Consider the following 23,509-nt stretch of genomic DNA (forward strand, 5'->3'; position numbering starts at 1 on the left):
AGTGGCTTTTTTGCCATCCCTGTGAGTGGTGCTCCTTAAATTATGCCTTTATGGACATTTATTTACTTAAAAACCCCAGGCTGGTACAAAATAGCATTAGCTAAGAGGAAGTACACAGAGTTTAATAGACAGGGATGGGCATGTTTTGCTAACTAGCTAATCAGACTCAGAAAAGCATAAACCCATTTAAAACTTCCTGGTAAAACCTGGTGCTGTCACAACCAGCCACTCACTGGAGCACAGAGGAGCTGCTCTGCATGTCGTCCTCTTCCCTTCATTTTCTGCTCTGTTCACTCTGCGGGTTCCTGCTTTGAGCAAACCAGTATTTAAAGCAGCATGAGCTGTATTCATCTGCACTGGTTGGCCGGGTCAAAAAGCTTCACAGGGACACTTAACAGCTACAAGGGCTATAGGATAATCCTGGAGTCCTGCCCAGCATTCCTGCTCTTGCTTTCATAATCATACATAAATTAACTGGCACTAATGAAATGTGCATAACTGTGTGTGGAATATTGTTGCGTGGCTAATGCCTATCTTCAGGTGCATAATTAATTGCTCTGCGAGGCATTTTGAGGCAGGGGGAATAAAAGCTCAGCATAAATGCTGATACAACAGTCTGTAGAGGCAGTGGACTAGAACAGAAAGGCCTCCGAGATCAGTAGCTTTCAGTGAGGGCTCCTTATGTGGAGGACTAATTAGGATATTATTTGTTACCATTTGGAGGAACAGCTTCTCAGTTTGGTTAGAGGTGAGCACTAATCATCTGCTGAAATCTAAACTGATTATGTCTGAAGTGCCGACAGATGCAGAACTCCCTCACTGAAGAATGAACATGTGTCAGCTTTTTGTGACAAGCGAAGGGAACACTTGTTTAACAGCAAAAACCCCTGCACATTATTTAATACCATGCAGCAGTCATGTACAAATAGGATGAATCATATGGAGAACAGTGGGATTGAATGTACCAGACTAACACAGGAAAATAATTATATAAAATGCACTTTTCCTTTCCAACATAACCAAACTCTTTCTCCACTGATGCTTTTCTCTTAATAGTTGTCAGGGGTAAGAGTGGGCAGTAAAAAAACTAAAGCTCTCAGACTTGTCAGCAAAGCATCCTGGTTCTTTGCACTGTACAACGTGCATTAATTGTTGTTTAAACGAGCATTTTAAGTTTTGCATTCCTCAAATGCTAAGCTCAAATCCTTCCCTCCATCCCAAAATCATCCGTGCACATACATTTTTACACAGTAACCTACCACCACAAGATACATCTACACACAACAAACTAGCAGTCTTTACCCTAAGGAATTTAACTGTAATCCTCCCATCCCTTCAAGGCAGTTAAGAAGTAGCAGAAAGGTCCTAGTTCTAACCAGGAGAGCCATGTGGGCAGCCAGGGAAGACTGCCTAACTTGGCAGGCCCTAAGAATGTTTTACGTTTTGCCAGAGGGGCACTCCATCCTGTTTTCAAAATGCCATGGGACTGAAAGGGGGTAAAACCCAACCAATTTCCTTTGATCTTCTCCCCCAGAGCAGTGGGGTCTCATTCAAAGTACTTTGTAGAGTCAGGACTGAACAGCTCAACACCTAGCAGGAATAAACAGCAACACTCCACTCGATACAAGTTATGCAAACGTATTAGTATTTGCAGGATTGGGGCTTCAAAGACAAGATTTGAGAAGTGAAAAGAACAGAGGGATACAGCATCAAAAATAGCATATTTCAGCATGATGACCTGTTCACACAATTCCCAGCTACAAGACAAAGCAGCTGCAGTTGTCATGATGGTTGCATGAAGCAAGGCAACAACTTGTGCATTTCCCTGTCTGCCCTTTGCCAGACCAGGTATAAGGCTAAAAATGTGCAACAACTCAAACTGCTCTTTCGTAAGTATATGATGAACTATAAAGACACTGCAGAAGCATCTAAACTACATAAGGTGCTGAGCGTATATATGGAAAGAGACAGCCCATATCCCAAAAAGCTTTAATCCTCCTGAAAATTAAAATCCAAACAAACGTGTGGGTTTGAAATGTCATTGTTCAGCACCAGCCAATGAGATATTCCAGTCTGAGTTTCTGAACCATCTGGTAAAGCATCACAACAGCTTTAAGCATCCAAGGATCTGTCAGGGGCTTTAGTTTAGAAATACTAATAATCCCATCATATGCAGCTCCTGCTGAATGGAAGATATACCTACTCAATGATTTACTTCCCCCTCCTTTACCCAACCAGGCTAGGGAGAATTAGGCTGACCAAGATTTGGTAACATTTCTCCATTTGAACACAGCATTGCTCAAAGGATTTGAGAGCTATTACCCTCCTTGCAAGTCTTGGTGAAGACCTTTGGTGGGTCAAGTGGGAAGAACAATTTCCAGCACAAGCATTTAAAGAGAAAGCATTTTGCTGTGAACTACTTCCTCCTACTGATTTTATGCTAGGGATTTCTTTCTTTCTTACAGTTTACCTTGACTTTTAGAGGTGACATTGGGGGTGAGAAAAAGAAGGGGGGAGCTTCATTAAACACATTTAACACTTCTATACAACCCACAGAGCAAGAAATGCTGGTGTGGTGAACTCATAGCTGGAAGACAGGCATTTCAGCTTGTTTGTGGCTCAGTCACTGACTCACTGCATGTCATTGACCAAGTCACTTAAGACCAGCTCTTCAAGAGTCCTACTTGGTTGTATTCCTGATCTGTTTTGAAATGGTCTAGCAATCCATGCCATCTCTAAAAGCAGATCTATGATACCATAAGTGAGGCACCTCAAAGACAGTTGGCTCCTGCTAGAAGTATAAGTTATTCTACCTCCATTCTCCAAAAATACAGAGGATGCTGCTTGCTCATCACTAAAGTGGGTTTTAAAACCTTTGGATTTAATAAAAAAACCTTTCCTAACTTTCTGCATAGCCTCCTAACACTAATAAGGGGGCTTGGGGTTCTTTTTCCCCTTTTAATTCCAACACACTTTAAACCACATCTATAAGCATAATGTTGAACCAGTAGTTTAGGTCCGTTGGCCCTTTCACATGGCTTGTGGTCAACGTGTTGCACTTGGGAGACTTTGATAATGCTCACAGCAAGAGAAATAGAAAAACAGAGGTAACACACAGACCTGACTACAATCTGCAGCACTGTTACTGCCCACAGACTGAGAGCAGCTTGCAACTGTTTTCCAGAGGAGCAGTTTGCAGTCGCTGCAGCATGGGATACCCCTAGAGGGGCACACATACAACAAAGAAGATATGTAAAGCTGTCATGAACCAGTCTTAAATCCCTCAGGGAGACCCATAGCTACAACGCAGAACGGTTTTGAGTCTGGAAATTAGAAGACTATAAGCACTTTTTAGATGGAGCCAGCCTCTGAAATAGCCTCAGTGTCTAGCATTGCTACAAAGGCACTCCAAGCCTAACGTGCAGCATCTTCAAGGAAGTTGTTTTAAAATGCTTTGTACACAGCCAATTAACTCTAACTTATTGAGATGGCATCTCTTAATCCTTCCATTTGTTAAATATTTCTCTTTGAAGAATTTCCTTTGCAAAGAGCCACTAACAGCAATTTCTCTATCGTGCCATTCAAGCTACCAGTGGACACATACACATTCGTAAGTTATCAACATGGTGATGAGCTTTTGGTAACTACAAAAAACAACACCAAAACGCAAGCAAACAAACCAGCAGCAACAATAAAGTACAAAACAAAACAAAAAAACCCAAAAAACAACAAAAAAGGAAAGTTTGTCTTAAAAAAGCACACCGGAAAACAACCACTCACAGGTAATTATAGAGACTTCTGAAGTAAAGAAAGTAAAGACAAATGCAACCAAGAGCTAGTAAAACCCTATCTGTTAAACACAGCATCCTGTGAGCTGATACTGGGCTTTTAGCACTCATCATTCTGCAAACCACTGGAAAAAGAAGGTAATGGGTAAAACCCAAAAAAGATGTGATAAAGACTTCCTATTTCAATGAATAGCCACGTGTCATTTGCATGAACACTTCAGCAAATCATTGCATAAAAATCAGCTGTCAATCAGCTGCTGCTTCTGCATCACAAGTTGACCAGGGACAGGGGGAATTATTTGCAGATTAAGAATTGCATTGATGTGTAAAAGCCATTGATCAGTATGTGGGCCAATGGAGAAGCGACACAAGTGACAAGGTATTGAATTAAGAAGAGTCAAACCCCACAAAGTATCAGGCTTCGCTAAACTCTTATGTTCCCATCATCTGAGCAAGAGGGATGGTTTTAGGTAAATAAGGAAGTATTCTTTATTGATGGGAAAGCAACCCAGTATGGAGTTTGTGGCCTTAGAAAAAAGCAATTGACATGACAGTCAATGCTGAATGGAAACCTACTAAACGCAATTGACAAGACCAACAGTTTTGCTGCCATCTGGGCCTTTTCCTCCTACCATCACTTCACACTTTCCAGTGCAAACCAGTGGAAGTCAAGCTGCCCCACAATCAAGCCATGTGTGAAAGCTCTCCTCATAGAGGATTACAGTGAGGAACTTATAACCACAGTAGCTTTAAATTTGCACTAGAGCAACTACACAGATGACAAGCACTGCTCTTGGCTTTTAAGTGTCCAGTTTCACTCATTACCAGCTCTTGAAACCCCCCTGTCCAAGATGCAAGCCTGTGAAGACTGAAGTATGTGAATAATTCTACTGCTATGGATATTCCCATAGCCTGCTCTGATAAGCAAAGGTCTACATGCACCAAGTGACAAACAAACGTCACACTTTGCACTTGCTTAGACCTCTGGACATAACCCGAGATACTCAAATCTCAAAAGGAAAGATGTGATGAACACTTGGGTCTTTCTCTCCCTCTCGAAGCTGAAAAGGCTGGTAAGCATCCATGTACTAGATGATAATGTTCTCAGAAAAGTAAAAGGCAGGTACTGAGTTACTGCACCCATCCCAAGCTGAGCATGCATTTTATTGAGGCAGATGAGAAAACAGAGTGAAATTAGGCCTGGATAAGTATCAGGGATGTAAGATACAACCCTATCATTAAAGAATGCTCCATTTTTAATGAACAGCAGAGCTGGCTAAAAATTATAGTAATTTAAACTCAAGTGGAAAATGGAGGTATTTTTCATTAAAACTGATTCTTCAAACAGCTCTAACAAACAGGAAGTAGAGGAAGAATGAAAATAAAACACATGGAAACATCATATTACAAGCACTCCATGTTTTCTGGCTGTTACTACATGAACAGCATTTCCCTGCCCTATCCTTAATTTTCCTCACAAGACCAGAACCAGGCCAGCCCAGCATCTTGCTTTTTTAGCCTTCCACTGAGCAACACAACTACTACTCTTAGTCTTCTTCAGAGTTTACTAATCAGCTACAAACAGCCTTGCCCTGAGATAAAGGAGGTTTCCAGCTCTCCAGATCAGGGGATAACTTACAGCAGCATTTCGAAAGTGTGTTTGCCCAGCTGGGGAGAATTCAGAGCAAAAAGGGAAGTCCTGCAGGACGTGCTAGCCTCTGATAGTCAAACCTCTGTGCTGTTACATGAAGAAGCAAGACTCAATGAGGAGGAGGAGCGAGGAAAAGGAAATGTACACATACCACGACTTCACACTTATACAGCACTTCCTCTCCATAGTCCCTGAGAGGAGCAAGGCATGAATCTTCATCATCCCCATCTACCAGGGATGAAACCAAGGCAGAGGAGAAGGGGAAATCCTCCATGATCAAAAGCGTACTGCAGGGGAAGCAAAGTTCACACTAAAATGTTTTACTGGCTCTCGGGATTATGCTAATACTACCACCCTTGGTTTTATCCAACTGAAGAGTCCTACCACATCCTTGTTTCTCCAACACAGCAAAGGACATTGAACTTGGAGTTCAGGGAAGTGGGAGGAGTGGGGTGGAGAAGGGGAGACAAGATGACTTTAAAGTCTTTGGTGTGTATTTATAATGTTGTAGAGAAACTGCATTTCAGGATGGAATGATTATTGATTTCTTAATGGATTACTGCTGCACAAATTTACACTCCCCCCAAAAAACATCAATCTTAGGATAATAATTATAAACCTATCACACTGTATAGAGCATTCTGACCGAGTAGAAACTTATCGCTATCTGCCGGGAAATGGCCAGTTTTCTTTCTCCCACTCCAACCACATTACAGCATGGCAAAGGAGCTACTGAAAAATACATGCTATTATAAAGCAAAGTTTGTAATAGCCACAGGACATACCTCCAGTCAACTTTCATTAAACAGACTCCTTTAAACTGCTGCCCTTAAGACAATGCTTGATCCATTAGTGAACGAGTTAATTAGTTATTAGAATCCTTTTATGTTATTTTTATCATAGTAATGAAGCAGCCACAGCATAAAGTGAGACTCCTTAATGGGCAACATACATTCACAAACCCACACACCCTCACTTTTTCTGTTTACCAGCCCACAGTCAAATGTTTCTGTAGCTAAGTAATTTGTTAGCAAAGGCATCCATAGAGCAGCTTTGCTACAAGCAGCATCACATTGCAAAAATGACTGAATTACCACAAGGACTCCCTTTGACTTTGAGAAGTGTCAGACCAAATCACTAGAGACAGGGCACTGTGGAAATCTAAACTTTATTCTAAACCAAAAACATCAATACCCCCAAATTTGTGCAATATGCAAGGATGGGGAGGACTCACAGCTGGCTCTGCTGAGCAGTTGTCACCCATAACACCACCTATCTTCTGCCCACTGTTTAACTAGAGACATTATACGAGGTTATAGTCCAACCATGAGGCATGAGCTAAAGGTGACCTAGAGAAGGGGCTGTGTGCATAGCCACTGCCTCTGAGCTGCTGCCCCCATTGCTCTGGTTCAGCTTACCTTTGCATTTGCAGAAACATCAGCACCAGGAGCTCCCACCCCTGCTCAGATACCACCCTCTCCCTTCATCAGACCATGCAGCAAACTGGATCAGTGAATCCATCCAAGCTAAAAATACTCCATTTTGTTGTTTGGTTTTTCTTTTATAGAAAAACTGCTGGCAGAGAACAAGGCACGTTGGACTCTGGTTTGAATGCCTGCCTTAAGAATAAATACCTCTGCTAGAAGGGCATGTAGGGCACTAACAGAATCACAGAATGGTTTGGGTTGGAAGGGACCTTAAAGTTCATCCAGTTCCAACCCCTGCCACAGGGAGGGACCCCTTCCACTGGAGCAGCTGCTCCAAGCCCCTGTGTCCAACCTGGTCATGAGCACTGCACATGGGGCAGCCACAGCTCCTCTGGGCAGCCTGTGCCAGCGCCTCAGCACCCTCATAAGGAAGAGCTTCTTCCTTATATTTAACTTGCCAGTTATAACATCTTTGAACAGTGACATCTCACCTATCCACTGACCTTAAAATACGCACAGGTTAGAACCTGGCACACAACAGATGTTCAAGCTCCTGCAGAACTCTGACTGCAGTTTCCTCCAGAGCAGAGTTGCAGTTACACTTTGCTCAACACCAATCCCACTGTAACCAGTGCTGAGCCTCGCTGTAGGCAGCAGGTAATAGAATAGCTCATAGCAGCTAAGTGCCAGGATTTAAATGGAATGACTAGGTACAAATTGATTGTGACCTAGTTGTTCTCTTCGATGCCTAAAATAATTTCATATACAAATGCAGCCAGTTGATATTCCCTCAGATTAAGTTTGTCACTATCTAAACTCTGCCCCCATGATATGGGCCTACTCCAAAAGCATTTGGAAGTATATGGAGAATCTCCCACAAAATGCAGTGGGCTTTAGGTACATCCTAAATGACTCCTGAGGAAGCTTTCCAGCTACACAGCACAGGATCAGCACCTTAACTTTCATCATTTCTCTTAAGAGGCTACAATTCAATTAGTGCAGCCAACTTCTCCCCTTTCTTATAACCTAGCAACCCTCCCCGAACCCAGGAACTAGCCATAGCTGCTGTAGGACAGCAAGAGCATCTCCAGAACAACTCACCTACTCAAAAGGTGGTTAACAATAAAGAACATAGCCAAAGAAAACAGTATTCTCCAAGGTGCACAGGCCACATAAAATAAACGCAAAGGGCCCAAAGCACAACATTTGCCATCAGCTTCAATTAGCAGCAAAGTGGGTTTTGGGAAAACAAGGGGCTCTTCAGAGCTGCTATAGGGCAAAGACGAAATCCCAGAATTAAAAACAAAATCCCCACATGCACATTAATATTCAGAGGCAATTACCTTTCAGCTTAAAGTCAGCCAACATGCATCTTACTACAGCAGCTCTTAAAGCAATCTTGTTTACAACTGGAAATGGATTACATTATCTCGGCTCCACCTATCCACATAATGCAGAACAAACTGTCAAACATAAAATTACAAAATGGTTATTGTAAGGTATCCCCTTCAGCATAAGAATTAATTTGACCTATTTTATTACTAAATTATTACTCCCACACAAATTTTCTATCACAGATATCTATCAGCGTTGACATTTATATTCAAGTGAGGCACACTCCGATGCATATTCTTTTCCATCTCAAAGGTGTATTGAGCAGGTTTGATGTAAACAGCCTCCTGCCAAGCTAGTTAAAATCTTTAAACTTTATACATACAATTAGACTGTGACAATAACTGTTTGCTTTTAAAAAAAAAAAAGAAATTTCAGAAAAAAAAAGAAATTTCAGAAAAAAAAGAAATTTCAGAAAAAAAAAGAAATTTCAGAAAAAAAAAAGAGATCTACACAATGTTTCAGGTTCTAAAATAAAATGCCTCACAGATTAAAGAAATGATTAAATTTAAGGAGGAACTACAGATATTTTTCCTATGTCTCTGGCAGGTTGTTCTGATTGTCACCAAGAGACACGATTTGACACAATGGCCCCGATTAAGAATGTGCTTAAGTCCTATTAAAGCCAGGGGAAGTTAATCATCTGTTTAAGAGCTTTGCTAAATCAGGACCAGAACAGGAGCCATTTCCAAAAAATCTGGGCCTAAATTGAACACACACTAATTAGCTCCACACACCAATTACATGATTATGGATGAAACGCTGTTGTTCAACATTGACAATAGCACACTTCGTGTGGAGTCATTTAGGAATAAGGCCTAATTATCATTCTGTAACAGGTCCCACAATGCATTATAACCCATATACACCATGCTCATTTTAGTTGAAGGAATAGCTTAAAAAGAACAAAAAAGAAACCCAAACAAACAAAAAACCACAAAATCAACAGCAGAAAAAACCCCTTCCAGTAGTATTTGTCCAAATTCTCAAGTGGATCAAGATCTGACCCTTTTGGAACTTCGCTGTGTTTACAGTGAGAACATCTGAGCACTTCAGCTCAGCTCTGTTTTCTTATTGCTACATTTTGCTTACAGAAAATACTCACTCTTGCATTTCAAAATACAACATTTGTACTCTATGCAGCTTAACAACTGAAGCCCCACACTTGGGAAACAAACAAATTGGCACAGATTTGCATAGCCAGGATTACAGATACCTGCAAATTATTCCTAGTGAATTACTGCATGAACAAAGCAGGAGCTGCTGAAAGGATAATCGTGAATGATCTCAACCATTTGAAATATCTGATGTTAGCCAGGATTGCAAAGTCTCGCTTTTATGTCTTTTAGCCCCATATTTACTGCTTTGTCTTAGCAGCAAGAGGTTTGGATAAGTGGCTTCAAGAGGCTCCAGCTTCATTAAATTAAGGAAGAAACCCAGGAATTCCCAGCCCTAGAGATTGCTGAGAAGCCATGCTGCAGGGCAAAACACAGCTCAGAAACGAGAAGGGACGTCGAGAATTACATTTATTAAACAAACACCCAAAAAAATCATCTCATGGCATGTAAGGCAATCGTGCGATTTCAAACTTGACTCATGATTGTGAAAGTTTGGAGTTGGCATGCCAACTCGGTGAGCCATCTGCTCACCACCAGTTTATAAATGAGGCTGCTGCCAAAGCCACCCGATTACTCAGTTCTAATATTAGTGATGTAACTAAAACATGCTCGTAGGGTTTCTTTCCCCATGAACCAGGAAGCACAAGGAAAATAACTTACAGAGGAAAACTTAAAATAAGATAGGTAAAAGTGTATTTATGCTCGATACTCCCTTCAAGAATGATTAGTGGGAACGTTCAAGATTAATTCAATGCTTTTAGTCCTGTAATTCCCTTTAAACCAAGTCAGAAGGAAAGAAATGAGTAGTGATTAGAAAGGATGAGACAAGGTGAATCAAATATTCTGCATCCAGTGCTCATTTCTTTGTTAGTGATTTAAACAAAACACACTCTGCTAAAAAACCCTATAACTCATAATAGCATTTAATATACTTCTGACACCAGATTAAAGAAATTGTGCATGCAGTCTAGCAGGTGCAACTGCTGATTTATAGAGATGCTGATTTTATTGTAAGAACGAGGAAATTTGGGTAAAACATCCTATTTAAACTGTTCTTTTCTTATTAAAATTCCAGATTACATATAGCAGTAAAAAAAATGCCGCAAGTTCATCTACAGTAAATAATCCTTGGGGCATAACATATTGTAATGGAACTTGCATGGAAAATTACTCACTCAATCATTTTTAAACCATTGAGTCACAATTCAGTTCTGTTGGCCTGAAACTCCAGATCTATCTCCATGGCAAGTCAGCAGCAAATCCCAAAGCACAGCCGGTATTCCCAGAGCTCAGACATTCGGATGCGCTGCTGCAGTAGTAAACCCAGGAGCATGCAATGTTTTACACCAGTGCTTCCACGTAACACCCTCCCATTGAAGTAAGAAAGAAAAAGCTGTTTTACTACTGGCTTCAGTGTGAGCAGAATTAGGACATTTCCGAGGGCTCTACAGGGGGCATGAATAAGCCTAAAGCCACAGGCAATCCTGGTGGCATTAATTAAGAGGCCAATGCCAGTGGTAAGTATCCCACTTCATTTCACACCTTGCTCTATCACTGCCAAAAAGAGATGCTTTTAAATCTGCATTTTGAAATTAACTGCATCATCATTACACAATTACCGTTCTAATTAGCCTCCTCAACAACAGATCAGCTTTATTTACCATTAATTTTGGTTAATGAGTTAGTTGTAGTTTTATCTGATGGATAATAGGGGAGAATTAATAATTGCTTAATCCACACAAAATTGTTGTTCACATAGTGCACAAATTTTGACAAATGTTTCTGAATCTTAGCCAACAACCACCAGCACATTTTCACTATCTGAAAGCAGCCAAAGCTCAGCAAATGTTATCATATCACATTATAGTAGATTAAACTGTTTATATATATAATTAGAATTATTATAATAAACTACAGTCATGATTATAAATTGATACCTCATCGCCAACTCAGATGGAAGCATCCCCCTCTTCAAAGCACCTGGCCAGAACAATTAATTCGGGTCATCTCTCTGAAGGTCTACCAAGATCTATTCCATTTACAGTTGCACAGTAATACAATGCAGAGATCCAGGCTGGAGAAACAACTGTCTTGTTCATGTGTCAGGCATCCTATAGATCCCATGCCTTTGTCCATACCCCTCCAATGAACTCTAGCCTTAAATCAGTTTAAGGTCACATTTTTAACTAGACATTGGTTTTAAATGGTTTTAAACCACCATCGTCAGTAGCCACATTGCTACCTTCTCTCAAAAACACTTTCCTGCTCCCAAACACAGAGATGATTTTGCTCTACCCAGACCCAAGTACTGACCTCACAACAGGAGACACATTAGAAATCCCTTAAAGGGACTCACACACTACTAGTTTCATAAAGGCATTCAGATGCCACAGCAAAGATGTGGAAAACATGACAAGCTGAGGCACCAAACAACATCCACATGCTTGAGAAAACAGAACGTATGATAGTGATCGGCATAAGCAAAGCACCATTCTCTTCTAGCACAGTAGTCTACTGGTGGGGTGCTGTAAATCAGATGCCACATAAACCTTAAGGATCTCCCCATATACAGTCACTAAGAAACCTTAAATAATTATACTGCAATTATTATCCATGTTTCTACAATGAAAACTTATTTTTGCTCATTTCCTAAGACACTGTACTCTGTTGTTCTAGGCCAGTAAGAAAACCAACCAGGGTTCCACTGCAGGACTGGCTGCAGTCAGGACACAGATAAAGCATCTTGACACGAAGATGAGCAAGTACGTTACAGAGCATCATTATAGATTATTTCCTGGAATGCACTGCAGTTTGCTTTGGTTTTGAATACATATGTGATATATATTTACTAGAGCAAAAAACTCACTGCTATCAATTTTTCTATAAATATTTAATGATTACCAGTCAGAAGCTAAATTTAAATAACAATAGCACTAATGACATTAAATAAACCAAGCACTTGAAAAGTGTGAGAAAAAAAGCAGACGCCTTTTTACAGCATTTTAGCACAAAAGCAGTAAGACAGCAACCTGAAACCATGTTACGTGCTGATAGCCTGAGTCATGTCTGGTCTCACAGTCCGGGCACTGAGGTGATTTTGCACAAACATCTAACAAAATGTAGGTCCTGCAAGCAGCAGCCTTAGCAGAGACTGGCTTCCAACAACTTTTTCCCATGGATTTGACATTTGAAAAGGGTGGCACTTAATAGCTTTTCCTTTAGCAGAGGTGTAAGTCACAGACTTCTCCTCTTTCTGGCTTCCTAATTTCATAAGATTTGCACGATTCCAGTGTTTTTCAAGCCTGTATGTCTCCATAGTATGTGACCGAAACTCTCCTGAAGTGCCTTCCGTTTGTATTTACACACATCTCACATGCACAGGCTTGTCACATACTAGGGCTGGACACATTTTCATACCTTCTCTATTGATACTAGCTAATTTGGGGGCAGCTGACTCATGAAAGCATTTATACTCCATTCAAATATATGGGATTCAAGGGAAACGAAGGAGTTTTGATAAGACTATAAATTTAAAAGAATGCAAGAATAAACTCACAGAGCTCTCACAGTCTGCTAACGTCATATACTACTTGACCCTTGAACACACAACCAGCACATCATTCTTTTGAACTCGAGACCTACCTATAATCCGACATTCTGAAGTCACATACACAAATGATGAAGCTGACTGCCTCCCACCTATAGGAGTTGAACTCACACTAACATCAATTTCCCTAATTTTTCTCCACCTCTTCAGCCTATAATTTTATTCACCCATTTGTATCTCTTCAGCTGGCATCCTTTGTGAAGCTCTTAAAGATTTATTGTTGAAATGCATGATATAATGAGGAGATATTATTCCATTACACTCCAGAAGAATAGATTATTCAAAGGATAACACCTAACAGTGATGGAGAGAGAGGCCTGTGCATTTAAGCTAGAGGAAAAATGTCAGACAGGGGGTTTCAAGTAAAACTGATACCCCAGATTGGTCCAGACAGCTGCATGGAGATGTATTAACCTCAAACAGGAACCACCTGTGCTGGTAACAAGGTCCAAAAAACTGGTAAAGTTTACCTAATTTGGGGAGATGGAACTGTGAAACTATTACACACATTTATGTCTAGGACATGTCTGCTTCTGAAAGGTGATGAGGACTCAGGCACTGAGTGAATTTAAGGCCCAAAAGTGTATTCTAAAGTATTTCTCCACAGGGACAAACTCTGCACAGATGCCAGATCATTGCAAACTCTCCAGAACGGCAGGGAGAGAGGCCCCTCACCATGACACTGCATGTGCAACACAAAGGCCATACCTAGGAAAGGAATTAAAAGCAGTATGCAAAACTGCTAATTAATAAGATTTGTTCCCCTTCAGGAGCCATTATCTGGACAAAGCAAAACACACACTGCTGGATATCAACTTCTCAGTAAACAAGATAAAACCCCACCAAATTCAAACACTGTTTTCTTCTTTGCCTTCACCCAGTATCACAGACCTTGCTGCTAAACAGAAGAGGATCTTCAATCTACTGCAGCTCTTCCCTGGAAACTTTCAAACCATCCATGACTTAAAAGAGAATAGCTGCTCTTCCCCAAATGAATAGACCTCATACTCCTCTGTGTAAAAAGACTTGCAGTTTTCATACAGAAAGAGGCAACTTCTTTCATTTTCAAAAGAAGGGAATTCACATCATCCTGTTTGTTGCTCTTTGGACAGAAACTGGTGTTTAATTTTTGCTGCTGAAGCTCAAAGGATGCACACATACAGTTACCAAAAATTCTCTCAGTCTGTGTTTTATGGCTAGATCATTACCTAAAAAGCACATTTGTTTGCAAAGGGAAACATAAAATGTCCAAAGGCTGAGCTGAGGACTGGGAAAGAGTAGGTGTGAATTCTCATGACTGCACACACACAAATTCCCAAAGAGTAATTATGAGAACAAATAACATGAACTTGGGTGTATCACAGGCTTCTCTAGCCACTTTCTGTGCCACTCAGCAGCATCACTCTCATGGACTGAGGGAACACGTGTCCCTTGGAAAAAACAGGACAACATCACTTCCTTCTGATGGAATTATGGATTTTTTTGAGGCTGAGAGGAATGAAAGCGAAACATGACTCATAAGGAGCTGAAAAAACTCCAGTCTATTGTTGAAGGTCACAGCATCGATATGTTTAGGGTAACACGTGTTTTGTTTAAGTGGAGGAACAAAGGGGATAAACAAGAAAATATCCCTCGTCGAAAAGTCAAGCTCTGTCATGTATGTGGTTTAACTGCAAATGGAGCACCTCTATTGTAAGCCCTGCCCCATTAGCTGGAGATGAAACACAACTACCTTACCTCCCCACAGAAGAGGAAACTTCATGAGAAAAAGAGGTGATAGAACAGACAGACAAGGTGAATGGATTTTCTGTGCTTCAGTATGTCCTACCTTCTTCGGAAACTGCTTCAGACTTCCATCCCTCAGGACAAAGGGCCTGACATCAGCAGCATCAAGATGTAGCTGGGTCTTCTAACCCCGCTGCATGAAGCTTCAGGGTGAACACTAGAGCTGAGTCCTCAAAAGGCCTTGTCCAGCCCAGTGATAGGGAAACAAATATTCCCACTCATCTTCCCTTTCTCACTTTCCCTACTACAGTGACTATACCTGTGCTCAGAACAGCCTCACAAGTGGTACCAATAACCCAGTAGAAAAAAGAGGTAAAAAAGCCCCAATTGGTGCAGCTTCTTCATAAAGCCATGGTGGGGAGAGCGGAGGCACGTCTGGAGTGAACTGGATTCCTTGGCTCCTGCCTTATGTAAAACCCAGTCTGCTAAACCTGTTTAGGGACACCATGCACTTAACTGCTGTCTTTTTCATTCACCACCAGCTAGTAGATTCACACCCTCTACACCAGGGATGAGAGTGCAGTTTAGCCTTAAGACTGACCTACAGCCACATCCCCCATACCATTCCCTTCAAGAGCACAGGGATTACCAACAACTTTGCCTTCCCCATAGGGTAGACCCAGTGCCCTGTAACCTCTCTGGTGAGGCTGAATACAGCAACCATGAGCTAAAAGAGCAGGTATGATGCACACAGAGCACACCACCTCTGTGGTGCTATGCCTTGGTCACTCAGCGTTACTGGAATAAACCTCCAAAGCATAAAGCAAGGATGTGTGGAGAAAAAGTCCATTAAAAACAAAAAAAGAAGTTCTAATTCATGGAAGCTTTTTATCAGCATAGAAATAAGGGGCATCAATCAGCTTTTCCAGGAACAGGGCCCGCTGTTTTACGGTACACTCCAGTGTAACACCTGTAACACCACTTGCAGGTGACCCTGCCAGCCACGGCTACGCTCACAGTAGGAGCTTCTGCCAGCACTGCTCTGCCTGTGAGGGATTACAGCTCTCCAAAGCCACAGGCTGACACAGCAGTGCCAGCACAAGCCGGTAATGTAAACCTGGCTCTGGATCAAGGGCACATTTTGCTGGGCAATGTAAATAGGGGTTTGTCCATACACAGACCTGGTAATGTATGAGAAGAGTTAAAATGCTGTGGTTGCTCTAATGTAATCACATCAGAATAGGGTGCAATTATTCCTGCATAGGACAGGAAATAAGCTACACTGCTATTCAGGTACTTCTGAAAGTGTCTCATTGTGGGGCTGCAAAAATGAAATGTAAAACAATCCCTAAGCAAAGTAGATATTGTAATAAAATTCCCACTTTTGACAAGGCTTAACATGAACCACCCTAAGTGGTCTGTAGCCTCTTTGATTCACAAAAAAGGCAAGGGGCAAAAAGGCAGCACAGAAACATGAAAGCACTCCCTATGGTGACAAGAGTCAGGAGAAAAGCTGGACCTCTGGTCACTCAGCCTATACTTGTCAAGCCTCATCACTTGTCAGTGATAACCACAGCTGCTTTCTTACATTGGGATGCAGCAGCCAGACATTTGGACTCTAAACAAGTGTTCACCACTCTATGCTTATGGCACAGGCTCCACACCTGGGCTAGCAACAGGTCTTGTTACTACAGAGAGCAGTGGCACAGCCTTCTCTTAAAGTTTCTACCAACCTGCTTCAAGGTGGATCCCCTAAGGAGTTTTCTTCACTGGGATTATTGAGGAAAAGGCAGAAGAGAGCTAAGCCTTTTCCTCACAGCTAGAATAGCATCACTCTTTCAAGGTGTTCTCTTGGCACTGAAAGGAGCACGAGCGTGGCTCACCCTCTGTAACTCACAAAGATGACACAGGCAGCTGCATTTCCACTTGTAAAACCCAGTCCTACAAACTGTCAATTACCAGAGGGACTAGACAGAGCCTGTAGCCCACAGGAATAGGAAACAAGCCCTTGATCCATTTTCCCTGGAGAAAATACCCATCGATTTCAACATGAGTGGCACATTCCTCCAGATTCAGGGATGGGAAAGACAAAATGCTCTCTCACAGGTATCTCATCACACAGCTGCTATCAAAGTGCCACGTTTCAAGGAAGATGAGGATTGCTCTTTTTGTTGGCATGTCTGAAAAGGAACTGAAATTCCAGAGGCAAACTCTGAAAACTTGCTGACTCCAAAGCTAGCAAAAGCACTGAGTGTTGTAACAGGGTGTGTACCAAGGAAAGTTAACCAAACCTGACAGTCCAAGAGAATAACAGAAGCTCCCTAAGAAAAGGTGTGTGCTGCAACAAAGCCCTGGCAGATGACCTCTCAGGAGGCTTCCATCAGAATGGATAAAAACCTTTTTAATGAGATTAACTGATCATTTTGCTCCACCCTCGTTATAACACTCACTGGGAGAGAGGAATGTTTTTGCAGCCCAGTATCTGACTCCATAGGGAATGCCAGAGAGACTGTAACAGAAACATGAAAAATCAACTGAGGAACCTGCTGCCATTGGAGTGTGAGCTATGGATAGCAGTCACTTAAACACGTATTAGTTTCAGCAGCTACGTGGTGTTCGTTTATCCACAGAGTTTGTATCAGAGGAGCTACTTCATTATTTTAACCATACCAGTGTGAAAAATCTAAGCTGTTGTGGATGAAGTTACAACAATGCAAGTTGCATCCCAGAAAGTATTTCATTTCCAGGTACCCCTTTTTTTCTTTCTTTTCCAAGAAACAAGCAGTGTCACACTACTCTGCAGCACTTCAGTTTTTAGGTGTGCTCAAAACCCCCTAGATTTCTGTTCAAAGCCTGATTATTTCTTATTTTTCCTCTTTAACCTTCAAGAAAGCTAAGCCCATTGGCTGAAACTCTGATGAGTATTATTCCTCCAACAATTCCCAGGGAGTCTGAGGTTCAAAGGCTGATGCAAAGTCAGTGCTTCTGTAAGTGTCAAAGGAGTTCACTTCTTCCAGTTCCCTGCCACACTTTATTGAGCTCATCCCTTATGTGTAAGCTCATTTTGGCATAGAGCATCTTCACTGCCCTTCAACCTGCAAAACCATAGGTACATCTGTATCAGGCACAGCTGAGCTCTCTAAACATCATACCACGAAAGTTGGAAAGTCAGACACAAAGGACTGAAGGACATCCTAAGGGATGGTTCGAAGTCCACCTCCTGGCACCAAGGCAACATGAAAGATAGCTGCCTGCCCTACTCCTTAAAGGCTGCTGAAGAGATTCCCCCACATCTCAAGGTTATCCAGTCCAAGTTTTTAGCACCATATGCGGTGTTTCACACTTTGTGAGATACTTGGAAGAACTGAAGACCTGAATCCCCACTTCAGGGGGATTCAACAGTTTGGCTGCCAGAATTCTTCATGCCCCAGTGCTTGTGTCAGGTGAGGGACTGCCTCAAAGCACTAATTCCGTCCCTGCTCCAGCAGCCCAGCCCAGCCAGCTCCAACCACCCTCCCTAAAGGAAAGCCTCCTGCAGAGGCTCAGCCCCCATCACCTCATCCTACTGAAAAAACATATACTGAGCCAAAAGAATCCCACTGCAAGGTGCAGCCTCACTTGCCAGGGCAGTAGACTACTGATGGCAAGGCTTGTTTGCTGTGTAAGTGCGGCATGAAGCAAGCTCTAATTTTAAACAGTTTCATCCCAAAAAACAAACTCAACAATTATGTTTCTTTATCCATACAGATATGGTGCTGATACAGCTTTGGTACATGGAACTGTTTCTGGGGGCAACACAATTATGGCAAAACAGGGATCATATGACAATTTGGAGTTCAGAAATGAAAGTAATCAAGAAGGATTTGGGGTGCTCTTGTCAGGCAGCACAATCATTCCCCACCACGGAGAAAATGCAATCGCCTCCGTTTCAGCAACAGAGTCAGCTGACAGTGGCTGTTTTCTTAATCTATTATTTCTCATAACTTAGTAACACTTTACTACAAACACATCTTTAGAATGCACCACAATTTTAATCAGTTTCAAACATCAGATGTTGGGTTTGATATTTACGATTGTTCTGTTTCATTTAAAGGCTCCTTTTGTCTATGAAAGCAAAGATAAAGTTATTTGAGACACCCACTGTAAAGTCTCTAATTTAAGAGGAAATTTCCTCTGTCACTGACTGTCAGATGCTAATAGCTGATGTTATTATTTGCTGCATGATACCAGGCAAGTGGTCTTCGAGAAGTATCCTTCATCCTATACAAAGCCGTCATCGAGCTCACTAATCAAATAACTGTGCCCTGCAGTTTCTAAAGGGGACATTCTAAGTCCATTTTAAGCTTCAGAAAAACAAAAAAACCCAACCTCTAATAACTGTAGTAAGAACCCAGTGTGGTATTATGAGGAGGTGACTGGGAATTATTTCTTTTTAAAGCCTCTTTTATAAGGATTCCCCATCAGCCTTTAATTAGCATGCCAGTTCCTATTCAGAGGTTCCTGATCACTTACAGCCCAGTTCAGCATTCACTGAAGGCAACAACACAGACTCCCTTGAATCCTGTGGGGTCTATAGGAGAGCTTAGGGCCATGCAGGGAACTCTCTAGTACCAACACAAAGTTAATTGAGCCTTTGATGCCCAGCTCTGGGTATCAGCCTTTGGAACAGTTTACCTACGGAAGATCAGAAGAAAAGCTGGACTTCTAGATTTGGGGCTATGTAAATATATCATCTGTACTCAGCAGGTATAGTACTAATTTGTCTTTTACTGTAGAGGACACTGAGATGATCTATCAGCTTATTCTGTTTAACTATTTACACATATTTTAAGTCTCTGCTTACATAAAACTACAATTATTATTTTAGAATAGAGCATCTGCCAACATACATACAGTATTCTGCTGAAGGCAGATACATACCGCAAGGTATATGTGAGATCATTAGCTAGCTATGACAGGCGATTTACTGTGATTTATCTTTCAGGATCATCTCATTCACAAGGAAAATTGAGTGTCAGCCCCATCCATAACCTATACATACCATCTAGCTACTTGAAAATGATAATAGGTTAAAGGATGCAGCACACAACTCCCCAACACCAGCCAAAATATTTAACCTGAAACCTTTTGGAATAGAACCCGAAAACATCAGTAGCAAAGCCAGAACTCCTACTAACTTGGATTGCCAAGGGCTAATGAACATAGAAAACTCTTTACCTAGCACATAATTTTACTGTTGCTGGGAGAGTGCTGCTCAGTCATTGCAGTACAGATCCAAGAAATTTGCTTCTTATGGTTTTGTCTCTGTTTGAGCCAGATACAAATTAATGCTAAATTGAGAGCTGCGGTTCAAAATGATTCAAAGAAATGCAAGAACAAAGGTGAAAACTTAGCTCTCTACCCTGCAGGTGCATGTCCTGAGCACACAGCTAAATAGGGCCATCCACCTTCTGGTGGCAACAAAACCAGGAGTGAAATAGTTGCAGTCTGATCCACATACTTACTTATATACTATCTCCTCCATCAGCAGATCCTACTCAGCCAGAATGCTTCACTATAAGGGCAGAGTGGATCTGTCCTCCAGTGATTCCACTAGAAACAAAACCATACTGGAGTACAACACAGCCACTTCTGCCACTTACAGTGAATCAATCCATCAGGAGATACCACATTATACCATGCATCTCAAACAGCTATCCCCCCTTACTCTCCCATCTCCACCTCTCCTTTAAAAGAGAGAGGTCACAGGCCCCTGGGTTATAGAACCTTTAAAAGAATTTCCTGTACCTTATAAAACAGGTGGAAAGCTCTAAAGCGCAGCCTGGTGATTTAGTCTACATATGCCAGATCCAAGACTTGGCCAAAAACCTTAAATGAATCAGTGTAACAGCTGCCACAAAAGCCGACAACCTCCAATCAATACCTTCCATGTTTAAGACAGAACAAATCTCCTCTCTGCAAAACAGAGTATATAAATTACACCAAATTTAAGTTTTGCTTGGCTCAGGGAACCCAGGCAGAGCCCCTAATTTTTCAACAGCATTACATGGTTAACAGAAGAGCAGCAGTGATAAGAGCACCTGAGACACCTGTGAGAGACCAAAAAACACACCTACAAAAATGAGATATTCAGCAAGGTTGCAGACAGGTGTGCTGCAAGAACTAACAAAGCTTAAAAACCACTGAAAATGTTAACACAATGAACATGAAAATACTGAATGTGTTAAAGTATTTTTGGATTACTTCATCCTAGATCTTTTTTATTCCCTAATTTGACTCTGGTTTTTAGTCTACATTATAAAGAAGATTTAAAACAGAGATTTTTTTTTCCCTTCCAATGAAGCCTTCCATTAATAAAAAGGAAACAAAGAAAATGAAGAAAGTGAGTAGTAAAACTTTTACAACATAATAAAATATATCAGAATCCCAGTGCAGCAAGATTGGAATTGTCTAAAGATGCTGAATTATGATCGGTTGTCATATAAAGTTCAGTCCAGAGTATTAGCAACCATATTCTCTAGCAACATGTATATAATTGGAAGATCTTCATAATAACCCTCAGTTTTAAAGACTCATAAAAACTGCATTTTACCCTTAATTTGCAGGAGGAAAGACTTCTTAAAGGAAAGTAACATCTTTTTCTCAGTAAGAATGATTCTGAGGCAATACACTGTGTATCTGAAAGCCAGCAATCCTGAAAGCTCCCTTTTTCTTTCACAGTTTAAAAAGATAAATACATATCTATAGTACATACACTAGGAAGAAAGTAAGTATCACACAGAGAGGAAACCTCTGAAAGTATCTTGAAAGCAAAGAACATTACATTATTTTTAAGGGAAGTACAGGGGTCTTTTAAGGTAAATATCTTGATATAACATTGTAACCAACAGTAAAATAAACTATGGCACTCACTCCCAGAGAAAAGGAAGGATGTTGGTTTTACTAAATGTGTATAAACTACATTTATCTACTTCCAAAATATAGCACAAAAATAATTATACAAATATTATCAGCACTTGACACTCTCAGTACACTGCCAAATCTCTACATTTGCTCAATTTCTCCCCTGACATTCTAAAACAAAATCCTTTCAGTTTGTTAGAAACTCAGCTACCAAGAGCCATAAACTTCCAATTATCCCAACCACTTTTGGACTTGTCCAGGCAAAGCAGAGGTAATGAACAGGATGCTGAAGTTTCTATACGGAACAGTAAAATACAACCTGCCATCAAACCCACATATTTTAACTTAATACTTTTGCCAGAGTAGAGCCTTTCTGTAAATAAAACATGTTTGTTTTCAAATAAAGCTACTTCAAGAAGCACAGTAAATAATAACAATTTCCACTTGGATTTCAAAAACAAAATGAGCACATGTCAAGCCTAGTATTTTCCTACCTGGAACAGGTGAGGACCAGCTCTCAAATGCCGCCTTGGGATAGTTCAGACTAGTAATCCCGTTCATGTTTAGATGAGACACCAGCATGAACAAGAAAGAAAGAAAAGAAAAGATCTACCCTGTCCTTTTATTAGCAACGCCTACAGCAGTGGTGAAGACCTGGTAAGCAAGCCGAGGACCCGGAGGACCAGACTAACCCAAAAACACCACTAGAGAGAAACAGGCTTAAGAAAAGACTTACTGCTTGCCATGTGACAGGGAGAGATATGCTGCCCATTGGGTGTGCTGGAGGTGAGGTCAATGGCCATGCCGGAATGCTCCCTTTCGGGTGAAAACTCATTGTCACCTGTTTTCACAAAACAAGTTCCCCGTAAGTTTCCATTCCATGACTAAGAACTACAGCCCTCCTGCTCCCTTCAGCCCTTTCCTCTTGTACTGGTGGGGTCTTCCAGAGCCTGTATAAAACCTAAGCTCTCAGCTGCCACAGGTTAAGGTTTGATGAACTGATTTAAGAGTTCCCTCAAACCTACTGTTACCAGTCTTTCACACACACACCTGTGACAAGCCTTGCCCCAACTGCTTTGTCTCAAGAGAAATTAAGGCTTACTTTTCCATTTGCAGACACCGAGAATCCAGGCTGAGCAGGAGAAGACTGAAACAGTACTTCACTATACAGACCTTCTCCCCCCCCCCCAAAGCTCTGGGTTAAATGACAGTTGAACAAAGCACTTAAATAAACCCTGACACAGAAAACAGAAGAAATACAGAGTGAAAGGCATAAAAAGTTTCTTGCTGCAATCTGAATTTCTGAAGATAAACTCTTATTTGCAAAGTTCATTCATGCAAATACTTAGATGTAGAAGTACTCACCCATGCACCCATCCCCATGCAATTTTCAGTCATACACAAAACTTATGCTTAAATGCTATTAATTTAGTGTCATCTCAATACAAAAATCATAAAGGAAGCAAAAGTTTCAAGTGTCTGCATTATAGAAAGGATAGTGGGAGAAGAAAAGTAATTCAGAATAATCAAATGAAATGACTACTTACATGTTATATATCCATCAGCAGCCTCTGCTTCCATAGTCAAAGTGCAGTGCTGCAAGGCAGAAAAGTACACCCTCAAAGACGCCTGTCAGTATCAACCATTAAATGATTAAACTTACTTAAAAGCCCTAAGTAGTTGCCCATTTTACTGCTGTTGTAACCATTGCCTAGAGAAACACACAAGTGTACTGCATGTGCTCATTTGCAAATCACTGAACTCTCCCTGAAAATTATGTGAGTAGAGAAATTCAGCTGCCTCCTAGGCAGGCTGCACTGGGATCACCTTGGTCTGACCATATTCCCCTGTCTCCCCTACTCTATCTTCACCTGATCCAAGAGGTTTTTCCCTGACTT

General features: G+C 41.2%; 1 protein-coding gene across 1 annotated transcript in view; it reads right to left on the reverse strand.

The window, feature by feature from the left end:
* IKZF2 (IKAROS family zinc finger 2) overlaps positions 1 to 23,207 on the reverse strand; it is a 105,858-nt gene extending 82,651 nt beyond the window's left edge. Inside the window, exons 1-2 of the mRNA XM_034065525.1 lie at positions 23,159 to 23,207; positions 22,348 to 22,452 (exon numbers count right to left, since the gene is read on the reverse strand). Coding sequence (XP_033921416.1) covers positions 22,348 to 22,452; positions 23,159 to 23,192 — 139 coding nt within the window. The 5' untranslated portion in view covers positions 23,193 to 23,207. The remainder of the gene's footprint in view (positions 1 to 22,347; positions 22,453 to 23,158) is intronic.
* Between the last annotated feature and the right edge of the window lie 302 nt (positions 23,208 to 23,509).

Source organism: Melopsittacus undulatus, chromosome 8, assembly GCF_012275295.1.
Source record: "Melopsittacus undulatus isolate bMelUnd1 chromosome 8, bMelUnd1.mat.Z, whole genome shotgun sequence".
NCBI classification, from domain to species: domain Eukaryota; kingdom Metazoa; phylum Chordata; class Aves; order Psittaciformes; family Psittaculidae; genus Melopsittacus; species Melopsittacus undulatus.